This window comes from Perca flavescens, chromosome 2 (genome assembly GCF_004354835.1).
Source record: "Perca flavescens isolate YP-PL-M2 chromosome 2, PFLA_1.0, whole genome shotgun sequence".
Lineage (NCBI taxonomy): Eukaryota > Metazoa > Chordata > Actinopteri > Perciformes > Percidae > Perca > Perca flavescens.
Window position 1 is genome coordinate 23,058,098 of NC_041332.1, and position 23,522 is coordinate 23,081,619.

The 23,522-nt window shown below is 40.0% G+C and overlaps 1 protein-coding gene across 1 annotated transcript in view; it reads left to right on the top strand.

Moving 5' to 3' along the window:
- Window positions 1–431: 431 nt before the first annotated feature.
- Window positions 432–23,522, top strand: part of ank2a (ankyrin 2a, neuronal) — a 61,530-nt gene continuing 38,439 nt past the window's right edge. The window contains 26 exon segments of the mRNA XM_028589181.1: window positions 432–557; window positions 4,331–4,432; window positions 10,183–10,281; window positions 11,486–11,584; window positions 12,151–12,249; window positions 12,334–12,519; window positions 14,011–14,109; window positions 14,550–14,648; window positions 14,904–15,002; window positions 15,253–15,450; window positions 15,763–15,861; window positions 16,011–16,109; window positions 16,318–16,416; window positions 16,601–16,798; window positions 16,938–17,036; window positions 17,255–17,353; window positions 17,709–17,906; window positions 18,214–18,312; window positions 18,807–18,905; window positions 19,032–19,130; window positions 19,248–19,346; window positions 19,463–19,535; window positions 20,671–20,830; window positions 21,010–21,070; window positions 21,160–21,263; window positions 22,534–22,758. Coding sequence (XP_028444982.1) covers window positions 432–557; window positions 4,331–4,432; window positions 10,183–10,281; window positions 11,486–11,584; window positions 12,151–12,249; window positions 12,334–12,519; window positions 14,011–14,109; window positions 14,550–14,648; window positions 14,904–15,002; window positions 15,253–15,450; window positions 15,763–15,861; window positions 16,011–16,109; window positions 16,318–16,416; window positions 16,601–16,798; window positions 16,938–17,036; window positions 17,255–17,353; window positions 17,709–17,906; window positions 18,214–18,312; window positions 18,807–18,905; window positions 19,032–19,130; window positions 19,248–19,346; window positions 19,463–19,535; window positions 20,671–20,830; window positions 21,010–21,070; window positions 21,160–21,263; window positions 22,534–22,758 — 3,116 coding nt within the window.

The window sequence follows — 23,522 nt, forward strand, 5'->3', positions numbered from 1 at the left end:
TCTCATGTTTGTGCACATGACTGTGAATGGTTGATTTTCAATTGGCATATATGGGTGTTTGGACCTCTGAATATTTTGTGTGACATTGTGGAAATCCAGTAGCTGTTTCCTGGCTTGATGTGGAGGGACAAAGGCTGATTCTCCTCCTGATCTTTCAACTAAGAAGAGAAAGAAGACTGAACAGGATCCTTTTTGGAGCCAATTCATTGATTTTTCTTTTTCTGCATTTTCAGTTCAGGAGTTCAGATGAACACTAATTTGAATGTGGATTTCTTTGGAATACAGATATCAGACAGCAAAAAAACCTAATGCTTATTTCTTTTTATAAATTCATACAGTAACTCACTGTTTTTTGGCATCTGCAAAGGTTAAGAGTAGAGTAGAGTGTGGTACAATTTTGTTGAGACAGAGAGAGGTAGAAAGGTGAAGTCATGGCCCATGCTGCAGCCCACCTGAAGAAAGCACGCGAGTTTGAGGCAAATCCAGAGTACAGTGCTCTACAGAAAGCCAGGGAGAGGAGGAGACGGCATCGTGAGAAAGCCGAGCGAAAGCGGCAGGTAAAACGCACACAATCCTCTGACAAAATCATATTCACAAGTTTGTGTCATGTTTTGTGCTTCTTACCATTTTGATTTCAACAACACATGCTTTTGTGGGCTTTAGAGTAAGCGTTGGTGATAGCCGGACATGAGAGTGGGTTGTGGGGGTTGCACAGATGTGGATGTGGTTGACCGTACAGGGTTCTGTTTTTGCTGTCCCGCTATCCTCTCAGATGATTTATCTATAGTGTAAGGGAGATTGATGATGACAGATGTGAGAAAGGCTCAAGCTCAGAGGTAGGTCACATGCTGGTTGTATGGAGAGACCTTTTGGTAATATTTGAGATAAAAAAAAAAAGTTGGTTAATGGAGAATGGAAAAAAAGAAAGTAATGGACATAGTGGAGTCAAATAATTGATTTTGCTTTAAATAATCATCATTTTTTAAATCTGACTTGTCAGTTAACCCATGCATTGGTTACAGCATATCTACAAAGGAAGCATTCCAGTCGTCCTCACACGGGTCTGATGGAACAGATACACTTAAAACCATTTTTACCCTTTTTTTTACCCCCAAGTTGTACTTTCTTCCATTTTACGCACCTAACTACAGTGATTGTGTGTTGGGCTCTGAGCACTGCTAAAACGGAGGTGACCTACACTCAATACTGTGAACCTTAAGCACTCACTTAGATTGATGTTTAACTGTGTAACTGAATGGAATGAAGTTTTAGGTGTTCTGACAATTTTAACTGATGTCGGCCAGCCAAGTGTCATACTGTATATAACTAATAGCTATGATAAGAATGTCTAATCTATTCAAAATGTTTGTCAGTTAGTATTTAGATATTAAAATGACTGAAATAATCTAGATCAAGTGGCTTAGTTTATATACACACTCTTTATTTAATTTGTCCTCATTAAATTAATATTGTGTGTGTACTTGGGGTAATCATACAGGCCATGACAGTGGTAAATGAATACCATTAGTGGCCTGATGTACACATAAATGCAGTTGCTAATGAGATATTTATGATACTGTTTTGTTTTTCCTCCAATGTAAGCACAGAAATGGACACTGTCGAGTGTATAATCCAGTATCCGTCATGACATGACTGACTGCAGGTCAGAGATTACAGCTGGTTCTCAATCAATCCCATCTTTTGTGTGTGTGTGTGTGTGTGTGTGTGTGTGTGTGTGTGTGTGTGTGTGTGTGTGTGTGTGTGTGTGTCTGTCTGTCTGTCTGTATGTGATTATGTGCATTTGTGATTATAATCTGAAGCGGCATATAAACGTGTTATCCAAAGTATGAAGTAGTATCTGGTATATTCTGCAATCATGGCTGTAAAATCATGTGCTCATTGATGCACATGGGTAAAAACATGGTTTCAAGTTCTCTGAACCACGTCTAAACATCAGACATTTTCTACATTTCTACACACAAACAAAGGTGTGTGTAAGGTGATCTGAGTACTGCGTTCAGGCTCAACTTCTGTCACTCTATCACAACCTTTGGTGTTCCTGGAGAGCACCTTAGACCATGCGGTCCCCAGCCCGGCTCAAACCCAGCTGTCATGCACCCCACCCTGGGTACAAACAGCAAGGGGTTGTGGTCTTCATTGGGGAGAGGGTCTGGAAAGGTAAAAATAGCCAAGGCGGGAGAGACAGTGAGGGTTAAGGCAAAGCTAGAAGAATAGTAGGCAGGACTGGGTCTTGCTAGACTCAGTTCACAAATTAAGGCAGAGGTATCCAAGACTGAAGAGATTTTGCTGGGCGAGGGATTAAAGGGCATAGAGAGGGGAAAGAGTGATGTGATAGTGAAGGAAGTGGGAATTAAGAGGAGACATGGACGGATTTAATGGATTGTAAGATTGATTGATGCAGCCAAACATCACGGAAGTGCTTTTACATAAGGACCATAGCGCAAAGTGAGAAACTGCAAGGAATGGAGAATATAATACCATATAGTTAGTGAAGAAAGGCAACAGTTTTAAGGTATAGCTGGTAAGTTATTAACTCATTTGGATGGTAACCATGGGCCACGCAGCATCATGCAAGGCCTGTGGATCGGATACAACTTTAAAGACCACTGGGAGTGAGAACGATTTAAACCATCACACTGACTACTACGGAGCCGTTGACTCTGGATCTGAAGTTGATGATTCACTGGTAAGAGGTGGAAAGAGAAACATGGCTCATCAGCATTTACGTTTTCTGTTACATTGAGGAAGTGTTCAAGAAAGCGTTTTGTATTAATCGCTTTGCTGCTACTGTTTATGTGTGTGTAGAAGTTTGACCCTTGATCCTACAAGGGTGTGACCTCATCCCAGACATGCGATGAGGAGTTTGATTGTGCTGACCTTACAAGTTAACACCCAGTTATGTTTGATTGACAAGTTACTGTCTAAACCCACTAAAAAAATTGTTCAAATCTCGTCAACACTCTCTCAAATCAATACAGCCAGTAGTCATTTCTTTGCAAAATTAATGACATTTGAGTAGCAGAATAATAGATTCATACATTTTGTAAGTAATATCTTTGTAAATGTTCCTAATTAATTAATACTGATTAATCAACAGAAAATGAATCATTAAACATTCCCTACCTTCTTTTGTTTTACTGTATGCGATAGTGAACTGAAGTCTTTTAAGTTTTGACTGTTGTTTGGACAAAACAAACAATTTGGTGACTCAGGCTAAGGACATTTTTAGGGGCTTTTTTTTATTTATTTTTATTTTTACAATTTTATAGACAAATAATTAATTTATTGAAAAAAAGAGTCCCAACATTAACTGATAATCAAAATAATTGTTATTTGTAGCCCATTGTAATATACCAGCAGGTTTACATAATTATTGATTGATATTGAATTATTTTAATTTTATCACTATGCATATTTTTTAGCACTTTTTCTTATTTTAACTTTAATTTAAATTTGTCGTTTTGTCTTTTCTTTCTTATTTTTCAGAAGGATTTATGTGTGTGTGTGTGTGTGTGTGTGTGTGTGTGTGTGTGTGTGTGTGTGTGTGTGTGTGTGTGTGTGTGTGTGTGTGTGTGTGTTTGTGTGTGAGTGTGTGTGTGTGTGTGTGTTGCAGCTGCTTGTGCAGCCTAGATGTCTGGTGGTTAAATTTGGAATAGCCTACTCAGACAAACTATTGATACAAGCAAGAAGTTTTACTTCAATATAACCATGAAACACTTTCTGAACCCTCTATAAAATACAAGCTACTTCCATCTTTCTACAATTACTTTACAAAAACATGGGGTGAAAAAAATCACTTGTAAATAATGAAATTAAAGACTAGTCTGTATAAAAATTGGAAAACTCTAGTCTGTCAAATGTTTGAAGTTGCTATATACGGACATTAGCAGCAAACAACTATTTTCTAAATAAAGATAGTGGCGTAATGGTGTCCTGAGCAGAAAATCAAGTCACAATCCCTCTGTGTGTTGTAATCTGAGCTTGTTCTTTGTTTTGGTAGCCGGGCTGTACATGTTGAGCATGTGAATCCCTCTCTTTGAAACTGTTGGTTGTATGTAGCACCTTCAGGTCTTTTTTTGTTTTTTTGTATGTGCTGGGTAAAAGAAATATTGTTTATATACACAATTTCTTTGTGTAATAAATACAGTCTGACCTGTGTTCTGAACTAACCCTTACTGTGACCTTCAAACATATTTCACCTCTACAAGAAATACCAAAAGTAGACCTGAAACTTCATGAGCCAAAACATTGAAACATGCTTGTATTCCTGTTCCTAATATCAGCCTCCCTTCTGTCTTCATCTCTCCAGTCTGACAGTAACACCAGTTTCCTGCGGGCTGCCAGAGCGGGGAACATTGACAAAGTCCTTGACTTCCTGAAAAATGGAGTAGACATAGGCACCAGTAACCAGGTAAGGAAACATTGAAGATCTTTCTGTTTCTGCTGTCGCTTACGCTGTAGGATGTCCATTGTGCAACAGGACAATGTAAGGACACAAAGTCATGGAACGATTTAGTCTTAAGTCTTAAGCACCTTGACTTAAAGGTCCCATGACATGGTGCTCTTTGGATACTTTTATATAGGCCTTAGTGGTCCCCTAATACTGTATCTGAAGTCTCTTTCTTTGGTGCAGAATTACAGCCACTAGAGCCAGTCCCACAATGAGCTTTCCTTAGGATGTGCCATTTCTGTATCTGTAGCTGTTGAGGGAGAGAGAGGGGGGGGCAAGGTGGAGGTTGGGGGTGTGGCCTTGACCAACAGCCACTTTGTTTGTTTGAAAGCCATGATGTCTCTCTCTCTGGGTGGGCCAAATTCTCTGGGCGGGCACAGCTGAGAAAGGGGAGGTAACCTTCCAGATTGGCCCATCTGAGTTTTCATTTTCTCAAAGGCATAGCAGGATAACCAGGGCTCAGTTTATACCTATCGCCATTTCTAGCCACTGGGGGACCATAGGAAGCCTGGGGGAATCCATATTAATGTTAAAAAACCTCATAAAGTCAAATTTTCATGCCATGGGACCTTTAAGGACAAACAGTGTCAGTTGTGATTGTATTTTATTCATTGTGTTGTTGTCAGTTAAAATTCTTGTCAGCAAGGTCAGGTCAGGTGAGCAGTGCTGGGCAACGATCCTGCTGTACGTATGCCTATCATTATGCACAAAAATGCAGTCCTCCACCTCTGGTCTTGCCGGAGTTCTTGTCTCGATCCTGCCGGTAGCTAGCTCGGCGTGCTAGCTCGGCGTGCTAGCTGCCGACAACTATCCACGGAGCGCCCTGTCTGGCCATCTCCTCCGGGATGTTATAAGCCGCCTGGAAGGCTCTCGTAATGGCTGTGTTGTATCGTAGTCCTATATTGATTAGTTCAGAGTGGCTTTACTTGTTTAAATATACACCGACAGAAGAGTTAGTAGCCGCTGCACAATAGCGTGCCGCCATCTTTGTTAGTGAATGTGTATGTGTAATTTAAATACTCGATAATGTCAATTTGCACATCGTTAACACATTGACGATATTATCGTATACCATATATATCGCCTACCCCTACTTTGATGTTCAAAAAACATATTATGTTTCTCATAGTGCCCATTGCTGCTGTGCCTTCACCTGAAACACTCTTGTTTGAGCTCCTGGCCCGCCTTCCTAATTGTGATTGGGCAGCTGGCCCACTCTGTTGTGATTGGTCAACCAAATTCAAACAAGCCACTGGGCGGGCTGTGCTTGCTTAGGCAACACCTGTGGGCAGCACATGTGAAAAACTGGGCCTACTTTCTCAATCAATGACATCATTAATTGAGGAACACAAACTTGGGCAAGCCGTTTTCAGGCAGTTAAGAAAAAGATGTGGGAGAGAAAGCTCCATTTGGAGTGAAATGTGTTTTTTGTACTTTATATTTCTTGTACATACACACAAAAAAAACACACTAAAAGACGGTAAAAAAAAGCATAATAGGGGCTCTTTAATGGTTCGTTGAGCGCAGATGCTACTCACATACAGCACATGCCACTGTCACAGATGTAGGTCACAGCTATTTAATCTACCTTCTCTTGGCTGTGTCACTGGTGGCATCACATAAGTGAGCTAGGTCAGTGCATTCTTTAACCTGTTAGTCCGCCTTCACAAGATCAGAACCACCCTCACAGCTACATTACTCCCCTCCTCTTCCCTCCACCACACACATTCTTTCCTCCAATCTCAACTGTATTTGACGGGCCTACATCCCTCTGACAGCTGCTCCTACCCCATACCCACCCCCAACCACATTCCACTGAGGGGGAGGTATTTGGGAGGGTGCACAATACTTCCCCCTAGATCTCTATACACCACCTCCAACCGCCCTTTCTATGTCAGTGTGATTTACAATGATCACAAGGTAGCTTAATTTTGTACTGTCTCATTGCAATTGGCCTTTTGTATTTCTTCAGCCATTCAATAGCAACTATTTATACACTGGGCTGTAATTAGTTGGCAGACAAGAAGTGGCAACTGCCCACCCATAGCTCTACTATTTGGGCACCAATGACAACAAACACACACACACACACACACACACACACACTCCCTCCCTGCAACAGGAGAGACCTGCCCTTCATAGTATCTATCAGATGATCACATTTGAGCCCTTGTCAAGTGCCCCAAAAATGCAAGTGACATTTTCATATATATCCCAGTGATGCTTTGCTCTCATCTCAGTGTGTGTGTGTGTGCGCGCGTGTGCCTGTGTGTGTGTGTGTGTGTGTGTGTGTGCGTGTGTGTGTGCGTGTGTTTGTGTGTGTGGCCATGTAAATGTATTAGGTAGATAAATACCACTCAGCTCATGACCTTACCCTTAAGCAGGTAACTGTAGCTAATATTACTCGAATATGATGATCATACACACAAACACACACACATATGTACATTGATAAACTTAATTGAAGCATACACACTCATACATAAACACATTCTTACAAACATGCCTGCAGGAGGAATACAAGTACTGCAGTACTTGTATTCCTCCTGCAGGCATGTTTGACAGTTTGTTCGATGCATTTCTTGTGTTGATGACAGCCGAGGATTGGTTTGGCAAGTCAAACAAACCACACATTTTTATGATCATTGTGACAGTGACATTTGCCCCAGATTTGATGCCATTTTAACCTTAAATAATATTTCAAGGAGATACAAATTTCTACAACCTGTACAGTGAGGCATAGATGATGATTCAAAAGTATTATGTTACAGTACCTGTGTGATTAGCAGCGGAATTGCTCTCAAGGAAATGAGCGGATCAGAATCATGTCAATGGAAAAGCACTCCACGCAATTACAGAACCATTATCTATAATAGTACTGTCAGCATTGCAGTCAATTGAGTCAGAGCTCTGTTGATGAGAGCCAGATTAAATTATATAAATCTAAAATGTAACATTTCATTAATCTACAATGACTACAATGTTACTCAGTTGGCTATTTACAAATTTCAGCACAGTGTTATCACTTATAACCCCATTTGTTAGTAGCAGCACAGGTCATGGGGGAATATCATCCTATTGTTACAGTGTTATTTTCTGTATTGATATCAGCTAGATTCAGGACATGTGTCCTAAAATTAATAATAATAGATAGTATAGATAGTCTGAAAGACAGCAGGACAAGCTGGAACTTCACACAGGAATTTTGAGTGTTGCCCTTGGCGATGTGTTCATTGCTAACTGAAGAGTCAGATCCTAGAAAGCAGCAACAGGGTGGCGAGGTGCAGGGTCTGGCGCCATGGGCAGAGGGCTGTCCAAGTTAGTTATAGGGAGGGAGAGAAAGAGATACTGCCTGTCTGCCAAATCCACAGTCAAACTATTGCAGTGAGTAAGTGAGATAAAGAAAACACGTTCTTGACAGATAACTGTAGCTCCCAATTTTTAGGCAGCATGACTTTGCGAGCGCCCAAGCATGTATTTGTATAATACCTGTTCATTTTGGACTCATCTGTCTTTGTATGTGTGTGAGATTTTGGTCCATTTGAGTGTGTCATTTTTGTGTATGTGAGCTGTTGCATTTCCATGTCCTCACAATTAAAGGCCCCTCTAATCTACCCAAATGTTAATCCTTGGTGAGTGATATTACTCTTTAATCTGCACGCATTTACATTATTTCCTCTTTTTTCTCTTATATTTATCCCTTCTGAAACTTTGGCCTATAAAACAGCGCCAAATAATTGTGACCATTTATTTCCACGTGTGATTATAACAAAGGTTAACGGTCATAAGGCCGTGAATATTAATCTGCATTGGACGGAGCTCAACAGTGTCCCTCCTGCCAGGAAGCACTACAAACTGCCAGGGATCACTGTGTTGGGCTGAACAACCATTAGCTAAATGAAGCTTTCACTTACAGCTCAGAGGAAGAGGAGATTTAAATCAGTTTGTGTGACAGAGAGTGTGTATTTGTGAGCCCGTTGGGGCTTTTGCTTGTTTCTCTTGGAATACATAATGGTAGAAATGTGATTGAAACTCTATTATAAGATTGCATTATTCTTGCTGTATCAGTAAGTCCACCAGTTCACTTTCTGCATGTTCAAACCACTGATAGCAGAGTTGCTTCTCTCTGTTCTATTCTCGTAAATTACAATAATTGAGTTCTGAGAAATTCTCACTTTTTTCAAAGAAGGAAAATACAAGTGATATTTTTATTCCTTAGGAACTTTTTGCATAAAGACATAGATGCCTTTAGTATTTTATTCTTACACATGATGGTGGCTCTCATGTTTGCTTTTTAAAGTCATATATATGTGACTTGACCTGACATTCACTTACATACTTTGGCTTCTGAGGAATGCCCATTTTTAATTTTTGAAAGGTTGACATTTCCATGTATGTGTGTGTGTGTGTGTGTGTGTGTGTGTGTGTGTGTGTGTGTGTGTGTGTGTGTGTGTGTGTGTGTGTGTGTGTGTGTTGTTTCCTATATGCCTTCTATGACTGTGCAGAAACATGACACCCCTTTGGCTGTTTGGCATTTGGCAAATCAGAGAGAGAGAGAGTGTGTGTGTGTGTGTGTGTGTGTGTGTGTGTGTGCCTGCGTGTGTGTGTGTGTGTGTGTGTGCGCGCGTGTGTGTGCGTCTGCGTGTTTTGCGCTTGCACTAGGGAAGGAAGGAGGCAGTAGTAGAGGTGTAAACATCACAGCTACTCTTTTACATCAGTGCCAGGAGAGCCTTCAGAGCCAGGAGGCACAGTCTCTGATAGAGCCTGCAGGGGGGAGAAGAAGACAGGCGGACCCAGTTTGGATCTAACCCAGAGGAGTAGTGGAAGGAGGCAGGGGACTGTTGCTGATGGTCAGAGCTCCATCACTTCTAAATCCAGCTTAAAGCTCCATTTTAGAAGGCGAGAGGTAGAAAAGACATTTGGTTTGATAAAAGAAGCCGCAAACCCGAAGGATAAAAACGAGGTCCCGGTTTAAGATGTTCTTTTAGTTTCAGAGAGAAAGCGCAGAATGGAAGAAGAGGATGAGGTGAATCATTATTCCGTGCGTTTATACATGTCTGTCTCAGGGGAAATTTGCTTCTGCATGCGGTGTTGTATAAAAAAATGAGTTGTGCTGCGATTTCCAGTGTGTGAAACTTTTTACCATTTACACTCTACTCCCCTACTCTTGGGCTGCTCGTAACCTGTACCTCTGGTTGATGGAGCAGAGACCTTTGGTGTACTGTAATGCTCATACCAAACCTGCCTGAGGGAAAAATCAGCAATATTTTCTCTGACTGATACAGTACATCTCATGTTTGAGTCGCTTGGTGTCGATCTCCTAAAACATTTCTAGACATAAGCTTTTCTTTTTCTTTCTTTTTTTGTTGTTGACATTTTTGTAGATTACCACACTGTAAGAATCAAAATGTAATATGTATTTGAATGTTTTTTTAAGTGCATATTTTACACACAATAAAAAAATTTTTTAAATCTGTTGTTGAACAAAATGTTCCCACTGCATTTAACATTGCTCTAATGTGATATTGACATTGACACTATCATCTGTGCAATACAGAATGCATCAAGACTTCAGCAACATTACATTATACTACTCTTCATTATAGTAGTATGCATACTTGTAATGTAATTCCATGAGCACCACTCAGTTATGCAATAGTCACTTTGCCATAATTGTTTTCTTATGTCTTATGTTAATGTTTTATTTCCAGAATGGTCTGAACGCTCTACATCTGGCAGCGAAGGAGGGACACAAGGATTTAGTGGAGGAACTGTTGGAGAGAGGAGCACCTGTTGACTCTTCCACCAAGGTACATTCACATATTAATATTATTAGTTAGTTAGTTAGTTAGTTAGTTAGTTGTTAGGGTAACACTTTATATTAACCATCATTAATAAATGGTAAATTGATAGTTAATAAACTTTAGTTAATAGTTATTCTACTGTTAACAAACTTTAATTTTATTTATAATGGTTACTTATTATTAGTAATGCTATAATGTTAATTATTGTCATATGATATTAATTACCATTTCACTGTTAAAAGTAAAATAACTATTAACTAAAGTTTTGTTACCTATAATTAATTAGCGATGGTTATTGTAAAGTGTTACTTTTGTGAGTTATTATCAACTTTCCAGATACGAATATATCACAGTTTAATCTAAAGCCCTAAATGGGGGAGGATGTGGAATAAAAAGAAGGGAGGGAGGACAGTGACAGCTGGGTGACAGAAAGAGAAAGTAAGCAGTGCACATCAATGTAAGTAATAGTGGTATTACTTTTAAAGTACTACATAAATCACTGCTACTCCCCTCTTCTTTTTTGCTTCTCTCTTGAACTATGAAACTTGATTCGCAAGAGTAGCGACGGACCAGAGGGTGATTTAAGGGTGACAAAGTCTTATGAAAAGAGTTTAATTTTGTAACTATATATTCACAATAACAAGGTGTTCTCCATAAAGTCCAACATGAATGTCTCGTGCGTTTCTGGATTCTTTCTTTTGGATGGCTTTTAACATACTGTACATTGAGATTATAACAACATTTTAAATTAGTTTTGTCAAGTCTTAAGCTTTGAAAAAGATCGCAGTGCATCATGATCAGATATTCTACCTTTACTGGAAAGGACAGAGGGTTGAGAGTGAGGGTAAGATACTTGGCAAGGGGTTTGTTTTTTGACTCTGATATCTTAAGTGTCAGGTATAACAGCTAGCAACAGTAAACAGCCGGCAAATAATCTGTCACCCTGCTGCCATGTCCTTGGATTGACATAAATGTGGCCTTTGATATTACTCAATCAGTAAGTCCTGAAAATAAAAACGGATGAAGATCATAACATTATCAAATTGCATAATTTGTTTTTAAGGAGCAGATATTACTGTAATAGAGGTTTCTATGTCCATCACACCTTTTACACTTGCATCCTTTTCAAGCAGCAATAATCTTTAAGGTGTTTATACCCACACAGGATGCACACTTGGCTGGTGGCCTTAAACCTGTTTTTGTTTTGCAGAAAGGAAACACTGCCCTCCATATTGCCTCACTGGCTGGACAAAATGAAGTAGTCAGACTACTGGTGAAGAGAGGAGCAGATGTCAACTCTCAGTCACAGGTGAGAAGCTTCTCAATGATCACAAGCTACTATTGTAGATAATGTATAAAACGGTGTGTAACACCAACACCTAGAGCTGTAACAGTTCCAAATGTTACTGTACAATTAATTGTCTCAGCAATAATCGCAATTACCAATACAATTGTCTCTTTCAGTCAAATAAAAAAAAAAATTATCATGTATCTACTACTTTTTCAAAGAAATTAAAGTTTTGAATCAATCCCAGAATACATCTTTTGGTTATATATCATTGTTATTTAACCCAGATAATGTAGTAACACAGGTACACAGAAGGTACTATGAAGTAAACCACGCTTCTTTATTATCATAAAACATTGTATTTTTTGCTTAAATTAACATAAATCTCACAATTACCATAAACAATTCTTAGCTAATGTTAGCAATTAATTGCAGTTAAAAACAGAAATGGTGATTGGGTAAAAAAATTGCGATTAGACAATTATGTAATAATTGTTACAGGCCTACCAATACCAAGACTATTATTGATTGAATATAATGCATTATGCATGTGTGCATATATGGACTATATGCATTTGCCTCCACAGAATGGCTTCACTCCACTCTACATGGCAGCCCAAGAGAATCATTTGGAGGTGGTGCGATACATGTTGGAAAATGAAGGGAACCAAAGCATTGCAACAGAGGTATACAAATATCCCTGTTTTCCTCTTCATTTCTCTAAATTGATTTAATTAATTTTACTTGTTTATTGTTCTCTGCTTCTCTAGGATGGCTTCACGCCACTGGCCATCGCTCTCCAGCAGGGCCACAACGCAGTGGTCTCCCTGCTATTGGAACACGACACGAAGGGTAAGGTCCGCCTTCCAGCCCTGCACATCGCAGCCCGCAAAGACGACACAAAGTCTGCTGCACTGCTGCTCCAGAATGACCACAACGCTGACGTCCAGTCTAAGGTGAGGAAAGGCTACGGAGGAAGAAATTCAGGGAGGAGAGAGGCATAGATGGGAGTGGGGAGAATGTAATTACAAAATGGGATAGGGAAGAATGAATTGAGGGAAGCAGTAAGTGTGTGATAATGCATCTACGATACGATACAACTTTATTGTCAGCCAAGGCTGAAATTCTTTGTGCTTTCTTTCTGTTGACAGGTTTATTTATTTTATCGATTTACTGGCCCACCATTTTGGAATATGATCATATTAATAGACAGAGCCTCTCTCAGAATGCTTTGTTTGCTTCCCCGTCTTTGCTTTTTGTTTTCTATTTGTGTGACCTTGTAAACTTACCCTGTGTTATATGTCAATGTTGTGGTAAGCCCCTTTCCCTAACAACCCTACATCCTATTCCCCCTTTCTCTCTCTATGCATCCTAACCAGATGATGGTCAATAGAACTACGGAGGTATACAGACTCTACCACCTCTTCATTTAATTCCTTTTTGTCACTTTTTAACCATCTCTTTCAGCTTTTTTGTCCTGATGACTTTAAGGACAGGAATTCCTGCATGTCAGAATTATGTACCATTAGTATGAACGCATGCAGGTGACTATGCTGTGCTACACACTCCTGCATGGCTGACAGCAACAGACATTGTGTTGTATTCATAGAACCCAGAGAATTTTAGTTTATGGCATTTTAATTCAAGATTGTTTTTCATTTCTTTAAATTCTCTTTAAAATGAATTAGCGTTACAGATTTTGATACTTGACTGAAAAAATGATACCATTCCAATCAAACTTCGATTTTTTTTATTTACTGCCTTTTCTCTGCATAACCTACAGCATGTATACTTCATAGCATGTTGATAGCATTGTTTTACCTCTCTGAAACACGTTGTTGATCTTTAAGTTAACTCTGTTTCTTAATTAAATTGCACCATGTCTATCAGAATGGGAAGGTAAGGAGTAAACCCACCTACAGCTGTGTACTGTAGATATTATGGCTTATATATAAATGTCCATTTGTCCGTCCAAGCAGATACACAGTGTGTGGTTGCTTTGTTTATTTCAGTTTTGAGTTTCAGTTTATTTGATTTTTTTTCACCATTTATTTTTAGCAAGCATGGCAGAATTACAGGGGTTTTGCATGCATTATGTATTGCCTGTGCTATTTTGGGGTATGCTCATTTTTTTATGCTTCTTACACCGATGTGTCTAGTTTCTTTTTTCAGCATGCTGCCTCATCGTTGCACAGCTTCAGTAGAGTCAGGTTTCTTTCCTGTATCTGCCACGGCAAAATCTGATCTTTCTTTCTGTCATTCTTTTTTCTTTTATTCTTTCTTTAGTCTCATTTCATCTTACTTTGCTCTTCTCTTGCAACTGTTTTCCTTTTTCCTCACCTGTTGTTTCAACCAATCTTCTCTTTCTTCATTTTTTGTGTCTTCTAACCTATCTTTCCTTTCCCTCTCACTCTCTCCTTCCCTCTTTCCTTGTCTGTCTCAAACAGAGTGGGTTTACCCCTCTGCACATCGCGGCTCACTATGGTAACGTGAATGTCTCCACCCTGTTGCTGAACAGAGGAGCCGCTGTGGACTTCACAGCCAGGGTATCGCCCCATTTTCACTTAACAAATTAAGAATTTCTATTAAAACATTTGTGTTTTTAGAGTGTGTTTACTTTTTACCATATACCATAGAACTTTCCATTTTAATCTTAGTCTTTAATAACTGCATTTTCCCTTAGCCTGTTGCAAGGTTGCATTTGTTTTTGCATGTTTTCAGCTGCATTGCTTTCTTGAGATTGGTCCACGAAGTTTCAGTTTCATTAAATGCAGTTGGGTAGTTAGTGATTTAACTGTATATTATTGCCCTCAACTCAGAAGGATTTTAACCATACAAACTAAATTATTATTAAAACAGATTGTAGGACTTTCTATGTGATGTTGCATTGGAATTATGTTTTAATGTCAGCTGTGTAAATTGATTAGTGAGTATGAGTATTTGTGGTAAAGTTAACTTTCTTTTGTTTTTTTGCCTGCCTTGTCAGAATGGGATAACGCCTCTCCATGTGGCCTCCAAGAGAGGCAACACCAACATGGTGGCCCTGCTGTTGGACCGAGGGGCTCAGATAGATGCTAAAACCAGGGTGAGACTCTTATATATATATATATATATATATATATATATATATATATATATATATATATATATATATATATATATATATATATATATATATATGATTGTCACAATTCTGCAGTAATCCCCTAGCGACTGCCTAATGGTCTACCAACCAATTTTGGATTGCCTCTATTGTCGAAACAGACTGGATTAATGTCTACACTTTGTGTATATTTATGCGTTTTGTGCCTTCGTCTATGCATGTGTGATTGTCCCGCAGGATGGGCTGACCCCCCTGCACTGTGCAGCCAGGAGTGGTCATGACCCAGCACTTGAAATCCTGCTGGAGAGAGGAGCTCCCATCTTAGCCAGAACCAAGGTATTGTATGGCTGTGCCATTACCGGATCAGCATACCCCAGAGTTTTTCCTACCACTAAATTAATGTGTATTTTTGCTCCAGGACATAGTTGTGATACAATAAAAAAACATCAGGCTTTCAGTAGTATTTCAATTGAAAAGCACACAGTATACTGTACCTGTGTTTCCTCATTCTTTAGCTTCTCATTTCTGCCATCTCTTCAATGTAAATACTTTTTCTGACTTTTTGCACCTACCCATGCACCATCAGAACGGACTGTCCCCACTGCATATGTCAGCCCAGGGAGACCACATAGAGTGTGTTAAACTCCTGCTGCAGCACAAGGCGCCTGTTGATGATGTCACACTGGACTACCTCACAGCGCTGCACGTCGCAGCTCACTGCGGCCACTACAGAGTCACCAAGCTTCTGCTGGACAAGAAGGCCAATCCCAATGTCAGAGCATTGGTAGGGATTCACAGGAAATAACATCTGTACAAGCACAAAGTAGCTATCAACACATACTCACAAATACAGTATATACACATGCAGGTATACATAACCATGTTCAGACAATACAGAGTGCTTTTGAATCCTATAATGCCTGTCAAATTGAACATAGTAAAACAGCATCATTCTCTTCAGTAAGATGTGAGACCATTAATCAAGAGTGTAAAAGAAGACATATAGTCATACTTTAAATTAAGTGATAATTTACCAATATACAATTCTTTACTGCCTCATTACGTCTGTCTATTTCTGTTTTTCTCTCTCTACCAGAATGGTTTCACTCCTCTCCATATCGCTTGTAAGAAGAACAGGGTGAAGGTGATGGAACTGTTGGTCAAATATGGCGCCTCCATCCAGGCCATTACTGAGGTAAGACACTTTCTCAGAACAGCACCTGTAAATACGGAACACTTTTCTGTAAGGAACTTTGCATTTTATGCTCATATTCCTGCCTCTTTCTCTCTCTCTCTCTCTCTCTCTCTCTCTCTCTCTTTCTCTCTCTCTCTCGCTGTTTCTAGTCTGGTCTGACTCCCATCCATGTAGCTGCCTTCATGGGCCACCTCAACATCGTTTTACTTCTGCTGCAGAATGGAGCATCTCCTGACGTCCGTAACATTGTGAGTACTGACAAATAGTTTATTCAGCTCTCTATAGTCAGTAGTCAGAAATACATAAGGCAATAAAGTAAACAGTAGTTTTAGTATTTTTTCCACCATCAGTTTTTCTAATGCAACAACCTACAGAAGCAGGTATTTTTAGAAATCGTGAGTGTTTCATTCAGCACAGCATCATAACCCTCATAAATGTTCTGTCTTTGCATATCAGCGTGGTGAGACAGCTCTCCACATGGCAGCACGAGCAGGTCAGATGGAAGTGGTTCGCTGTTTGCTGAGGAATGGAGCATTGGTTGATGCTATAGCCAGGGTGAGTCATCTGTCGCATCAACAGAGTTAATCACTGTTTCCTCTGTTTATCATAAATAAGCAATATTTCATCCACACATACTCATGGGTCATGTCGCCTGCCTCAGCTCTGGCTACTGTGTGTGGATCTTTTCTAATACAATTGTTTCAAACGGTCTCTCTGCCTTTTCATCCCTCAACCACAGGAGGACCAGACTCCCCTCCACATTTCGTCCCGTTTGGGGAAAACTGATATTGTCCAGTTGCTGCTGCAGCACATGGCTCATCCAGATGCTGCCACCACCAATGGCTACACTCCCCTCCATATTTCGGCCCGGGAGGGCCAGGTAGAGACTGCTGCCGTGCTGCTGGAGGCCGGAGCCTCACACTCACTGGCCACGAAGGTGAGCAGAGGATAGAACATGATGCACACCAACACATACCTGATCAAACAAACAGATTTTTATTTAGGCTCACAAATATCCAGTTAAACAGTTTGAATATGCAGGTTTGAAACAAACTTTTCCCTTTTTTCCTCCACAGAAAGGATTCACTCCGTTACATGTAGCAGCTAAGTATGGAAGCCTCGATGTAGCAAAACTTCTCCTTCAACGTAAAGCTCTCCCTGATGATGCTGGCAAGGTGACTCGAAAATCGGGATTATTTATACACTCAAATACTATGGAACATAATAGAGAAAAGGTGTGAGGTTATTCCAGGACAATTGTGTCTCTGAAATAGCCTCATTATAGGGTAGAAAATAATTGTTGTACACAGGAAGAGAAAAACAACAAAATCATAAACGTACATTGTTCCATAACAGAAATACTAATTATTAATTAAAATGCTTCCTCTTACAGAATGGCCTGACTCCGCTACATGTGGCTGCTCATTATGACAACCAAGAAGTAGCTCTGCTGCTGCTGGATAAAGGGGCATCGCCTTATGCTACTGCAAAGGTTAGACAAAGGATTTTAAAGAAGAACAGTACTTCAGACACTTGCACAATATGTGATGCATTCTGCTTTAGCAGCTATTTTGTGATCAAGCACTGCATTTTACTTTTTAGGTGAACCGTTTTCTTCAGCTTACTGCAAGATCTTATTAATTATAGTAGTGACACCAAGAGCTGGAGAGTGATGCTAAGAAGTCCTTTGATTTTTAGGAGCTGATACCAAAACCTGAGATATTCTTGATATTTTAGATTTTTTTAACCATATGGAGTGATGTTGTTGATAGTATCAATAATATATATCATCAATATGCAACAATATGCAATATAGCATCTAACTGTTCACCTTCCTCCCTTTCCAGAATGGCTACACTCCTCTCCACATTGCAGCCAAAAAGAACCAGACGAACATCGCATTAGCACTGCTGCAGTATGGAGCAGAGACCAACGTTCTGACCAAGCAGGGAGTCAGCCCTCTACACCTGGCAGTCCAGGAAGGGCATGCTGAGATGGCCAGCCTGCTGCTGGGCAAAGGAGCTCACGTCAACACAGCCACCAAGGTCACACACAAACACAGACGCATTTTAATACTTTGGTTGACTTTGGTAATTAGACACTGCATCTATTACTAAGGATGCAGGTGGCACCATTAGATCTTATATTTTCATAGGACATAAGAATTGAATCGTATGTCCTTAATCTTGCAACCATTCAGAATATGCAAAAGGGATTGAATTACAGTTTTTTTCTGTAGTGCCCCACATACCAATAACATGTATAGTTTACAAATCATGTGTTTCACCTAAGTAGTTACACACACAGATAGACACACAACACTAAGACAACTCTGTGCTCTGTATGTTACAGACCGGACTGACGCCTCTGCATCTCGCAGCCCAAGAAGACAGACTCAATGCAGCAGAAGTAGTGGCCAAGCATGATGCCAACTTGGATCAGCAAACTAAGGTACACACTCGTGAATGTACACACAAACACACTAAAAGGCATACACAGACACAAACTAGTCACCAATGATGTGAATTTATGGAAGTGAAGACAAAGATTTGTTTTTAATTTCTATGTAGAAGTCCTACTGTAGAACATCTTGGAATTACACCCGCTGGCTAATTAATGGGAATCCCCTGGTGTATTATGTATCTTATTTTATGTGCATTCACCGCAAGAGATTGTGTTTTACTGGCTGCTTTTTAAATGTGAGGAATCTCACTACTCATGACAATCTCACTAAATCACAAATCGTAACACATACTGTACATACAAATTCAGCATATCTGCCACCTGCTGTCTTTATACAAGCATGGCAGTGTCTACATCATACATCTACATCATTCAGAGGGCTTTGATCTATGTTGCTATACACAGCTTCTTCAAAAACAAAGCAGACACAATTGGAAAAAAAATTCTCTCTGTATCACCTCCTCATTCTCTCTATGCTCCAGCTCGGATACACCCCTCTCATAGTGGCATGTCACTATGGCAATGCCAAGATGGTGAACTTCTTGTTACAGCAAGGTGCCAGCGTCAACGCCAAAACCAAGGTAGACTTCAAATTTTAAACTTAATGTGTAGAAACGCTGATCAATTTAAACTGTAAAATAAAGCACAAGCCATAATACAGTTTAAGTCTCTTTTAATTTAGATATATAAAATATGTTGTTCTACAGAATGGATACACACCCCTTCACCAGGCAGCACAACAAGGGAATACACATATTATCAATATGTTGCTACAACATGGTGCCAATCCCAATGCTACTACAGTGGTAAGAAGAAAAGAAATGATTTACTCTCTTCACATTAATAAGCAATGTTTTTTTTAAAAGAAAAGAAAGAAAGTACGTTTTTTTGTCACATTAACACTATCTCTGTCTTCCTGTTAGAATGGAAACACTGCTCTGTCTATTGCCAGACGTCTGGGTTACATCTCTGTAGTGGACACACTGAAAGTCGTCACTGAGGAGGTCATCACTACCACAACGGTAAGTTTGTGGTACCTCAAGAATCAGGATGTTTTGTCCTAAATTTTCCAGAAAACCTAATGAACTTTTCTCTAATTTGGTTGTTTGTCCATGACTGTGAATGGGGGTCACATCAGACGGTCACAGAGAAACACAAGCTCAATGTTCCTGAGACCATGACTGAGATCCTTGATGTGTCTGATGAAGAAGGTGAGTTAACAGAGAAAGCAAACAACAAAGAACTTACTGTGTACTGTACTGTCAGCGTTTTTTAGGCTACAGATACTATAACTCAAAACTGACCTTCAACAACACATGCTAGCTCTCTTTTCCGTTGTTCAGTAATATAAAGAGCTGTGTATTGTGGGTGATGTAGCTGTGGGCCTTAAAGCTGTATCTTTCATAGCTTTGAGGTTGGAAGACGAGCCATTATCTGAGATGTCTGTGGAGCTGGAAGGTACTGCAAAATGTATGCCCTGCTCTGCCAGCTTGTTGTGGACTTTATTTGTGTTCTTGTGACCAATCGGTGTGACATATTGGTAGTGTTCAGTAATGCATTTACTTTTTGCTAAAACAATGAATTTTGTCTCTAGTCTTTTACTCCAAAATCCGATCCCCAGAGAGCCTGCCTCTAGAGAGTCTTTATATGGCTGATATTTGTTGTTGTGTGGTTTATATACCAGATTTTAGATAAGAAGACCTTTCCATGATCTAACATCTCGTTGTTTATTGGTTGTAATCAGAATTGACTGGTTTTAATGCAATGGTGGAAACTAACTGTATGAAATGTGTGGGGCTGTTGATATGACCATGACAGTTATGATAATTATAGATAATTGAGGAATGAACTGACTAAGTTATGATGACATACAAAAATCTATTTTCACCAAGGTTGTCAAGTGAACCGTTTCACAAAAGCAATTTGCGAGCACTGCTCAGACGTAGATCGCAAATAGTGGCGTCGTGTTTGAGAAAAGATTGTACCTCGCAAATTGCAGATGCATTTTGTGAGTCCTACTACAGGGCTCTCATGCATGATGTAAAGTAATACGGTGTGTTCTGATGAGTGAAAACTGCAAATCCAACCAAGGAGAAAATTATCTCGCGTTCAAATCACAGCTGGTATGTTGCAAGTCCTCCCCCTCCGCCAAGACTGGAAGTTTTAAAATGGTTCAATGAGCTGAGATGGAAAATACAAGCAGCAGAACTGTGGACATGTTTGAATAAATACAGTACAGTCATAAAAGATGCAAAACGTCCTGGCCAGGTGGACAATTTTTGTTTCTCATTTCTTAGTTTCTTTCTTTCTATGCAATATATCAAATGGCAAATCTTTGTTTCTTAGGTGAGGACACTATGACAGGTGATGGAGGAGAGTATCTGAGAGCGGAGGATCTCAGAGAGCTGGGAGATGACTCTCTGCCAGGACACTACTTGGACGGCTTCAGCTACATGAGCCACAACCTGGACAGGTCACGAACAATACATACAGTACATACTCACACTTAACAAAAACGTAACAAATGACAGCACAGGTGTAAAGCAGGTGATGACACATTGCCCGTACTGTCATCCACTGCCGTTGACCGGCCTGCCATGATGCAAACACACAACCAGGCTGTAACATATAAAGACACTCCAACCTGAAATCCAACCTCCTTTTTCACAACAGGCCGCAACACATTCACCAAAGTTTCCATCAGAGAGAGGGAGTTCTCATCGAAGACATGCTTACAAGCCACCAGGTGAGGACAAAGCATACAAATAGTGTATGGTTGTCATTTTGTTGGTTTAGGCTTTTGTGACTCCAACTGGCCTGTTTGTTGGTCTATAGGTGTCAGCACTGTCTAGAGAGCACGATAAGGACTCGTTCCGTCTGAGCTGGGGTGCTGAGCACCTTGATAATGTGGTGCTATCCTCCAGTCTGCTACATTCTGGGTATACACACACACAAACACACACACACACACACACACACACACACACACACACACACACTCACACAAACATTTACACCGTTCCCTGGTGTAAAAGTGACACTAAAGATGTGCATTTATTCTTGAAATGGAGACTCCATCTTTCACATGCTTTTGTTTACTATCAGGAGTGTATGAGTCACATCTAAATCAATTTTAATTTTTCACTCCTTCACGTCCAGGTTTTCTATATTTTTATTCTTTTATCTTTGTTGCTGTGTCTTTTCTGTCTCTGGTCAGGTTTTTCTCACATTTACCTATTCTTTTTCTCTTTTTGTTCATTGCCTTGTTGCCTCTTTGTGCACTCTCTTGTGTTGGCTGTGTGTGTGTGTGTGTGTGTGTGTGTGTGTGTGTGTGTGTGTGTGTGTGTGTGTGTGTGTGTGTGTGTGTGTGGGTGTGTGTGTGTGTGTGTGTGTGTGTGTGTGTGTGTGTGTGTGTGTGTGTGTGTGTGTGTGTGTGTGTGTGTGTGTGTGTTGTATTTTGCTTCTAGCCGTTCCTCTCCGTGCCTAGACCATGACAACAGCAGGTGATACTCTTTATTCTTTGTTTTTGCTACTCTCTCGTTCTTCTCTCCTCTGTGCCCGTACTTTTTTTCTCATTCACTATTAAATGATCTTCTCATTACCATACTATCTGTCCGCATGATTTCATAATGCACGACTTTACATGTCCAGGTTTTGTTTACTAGAGATGTCGCAATCAAGTTTTTTATTCTTGATGCAGATCTGACTCCTTTAATCTTGAGCATCTGCTCAAATTCCGAAAACAGCAAATGTTACTCAAACAGGAGTACAGTTGCATTTTGACTATAGACATATTTAAGTTAATATGTGCTAACTTTTCATTTACAGAAACCTTGAGTATTACTGTAAGAACTTATTACTTGTTAATAGTTAATATCTATTTGCTCCCTGACATACAAGATTATCTAGAAATAATCTTGATCAATGCCCTCCTCTTGCTTGCCTGGCTTGCAAATTACATTTTGAGTGGAATGAAACTGGAGAAAAGGCTGGAATGAAATGAAATGAAATTATTATTATCTGCTGAGATATGCTTGTTGTTATATGAGTACTGAATGGGGTCATTAAAATGGTTCCTTCTTACTTTAATATTGTCTGCATGGAGGCTCATAGTCAACAGATTTAACATCTGTGCCAAGGTATTACATTTATTAACCACTAATCTTAAAAAACAATTTATGTGACATCTTGCCGGACCCTCTTCTTCAGCTTCCTGGTCAGCTTCATGGTAGATGCCAGGGGCGGGGCCATGCGTGGTTGCCGTCACAATGGCCTGCGAATCATTGTGCCACCAAGAAAGTGTTCTGCACCCACTCGGGTGACATGCAGGCTGGTGAAGAGACACCGTCTGGCCTCTATGCCCCCTATGGTGGAGGGTGAGGGGCTGGCTGGTCGCATCATTGAAGTGGGACCCACTGGAGCCCAGTTCCTGGGGTAAGTGTGTGCTTGAGTTTGTGTGTGTATTGTCTTGTGTGAGTGTGTTTACACTGTTGTGTGGTGTGTTCATATGTTCTTCTTCATTCCCTCTCTGTGCTGCGCATGGATCAGTAAGCTCCACCTTCCCACAGCTCCACCCCCTCTAAATGAGGGTGAGAGCCTGGTCAGTCGCATCCTGCAGCTGGGTCCTCCAGGAACCAAGTTCCTCGGGTAGGACTATGGTTGGGGGACACCCTACCATTCTGGAAGTGATCACATACTCACCCATATTTTTCCACTGTGTCCACCTGAGATTTCTTTGAGTTTTCCATAAGATATTTATGAGTAACATTTTTTTTTTTTATCTTTTATTTTGTTACTTCCTTTTTTCTTGGTACTATAAAAGTGCAAGCCTTTGTCTGAAACCACCAGACCTGTTGTCTTGTGTTGTTGTGTTATCCCCATGCTTTCCTCAGTCTGTAGTATCAATCCCCAGACTTGTTTCTTGTAGATTCTGCTCCTGATGTGGAATGGATTTTCTCTTTTTGTTGAAATATTTTTTAAATGACTTTTTCATGAATATGTTTGTTCTACTAGGCATGTAATGCAGCTGATGTTTTTACACACAAATTTGAATTTTGTGTTCCTATTTGTTTTGTTTCTTTCTTTTCATGCATAAATCAACCCCAACATCATATTACAGTATCTCTAATGAAGCCAGCTCTGTCAAACTTTTACCACAAATGCACTCTTAATTTCAATTTGTGTTTGACTTTACCTTG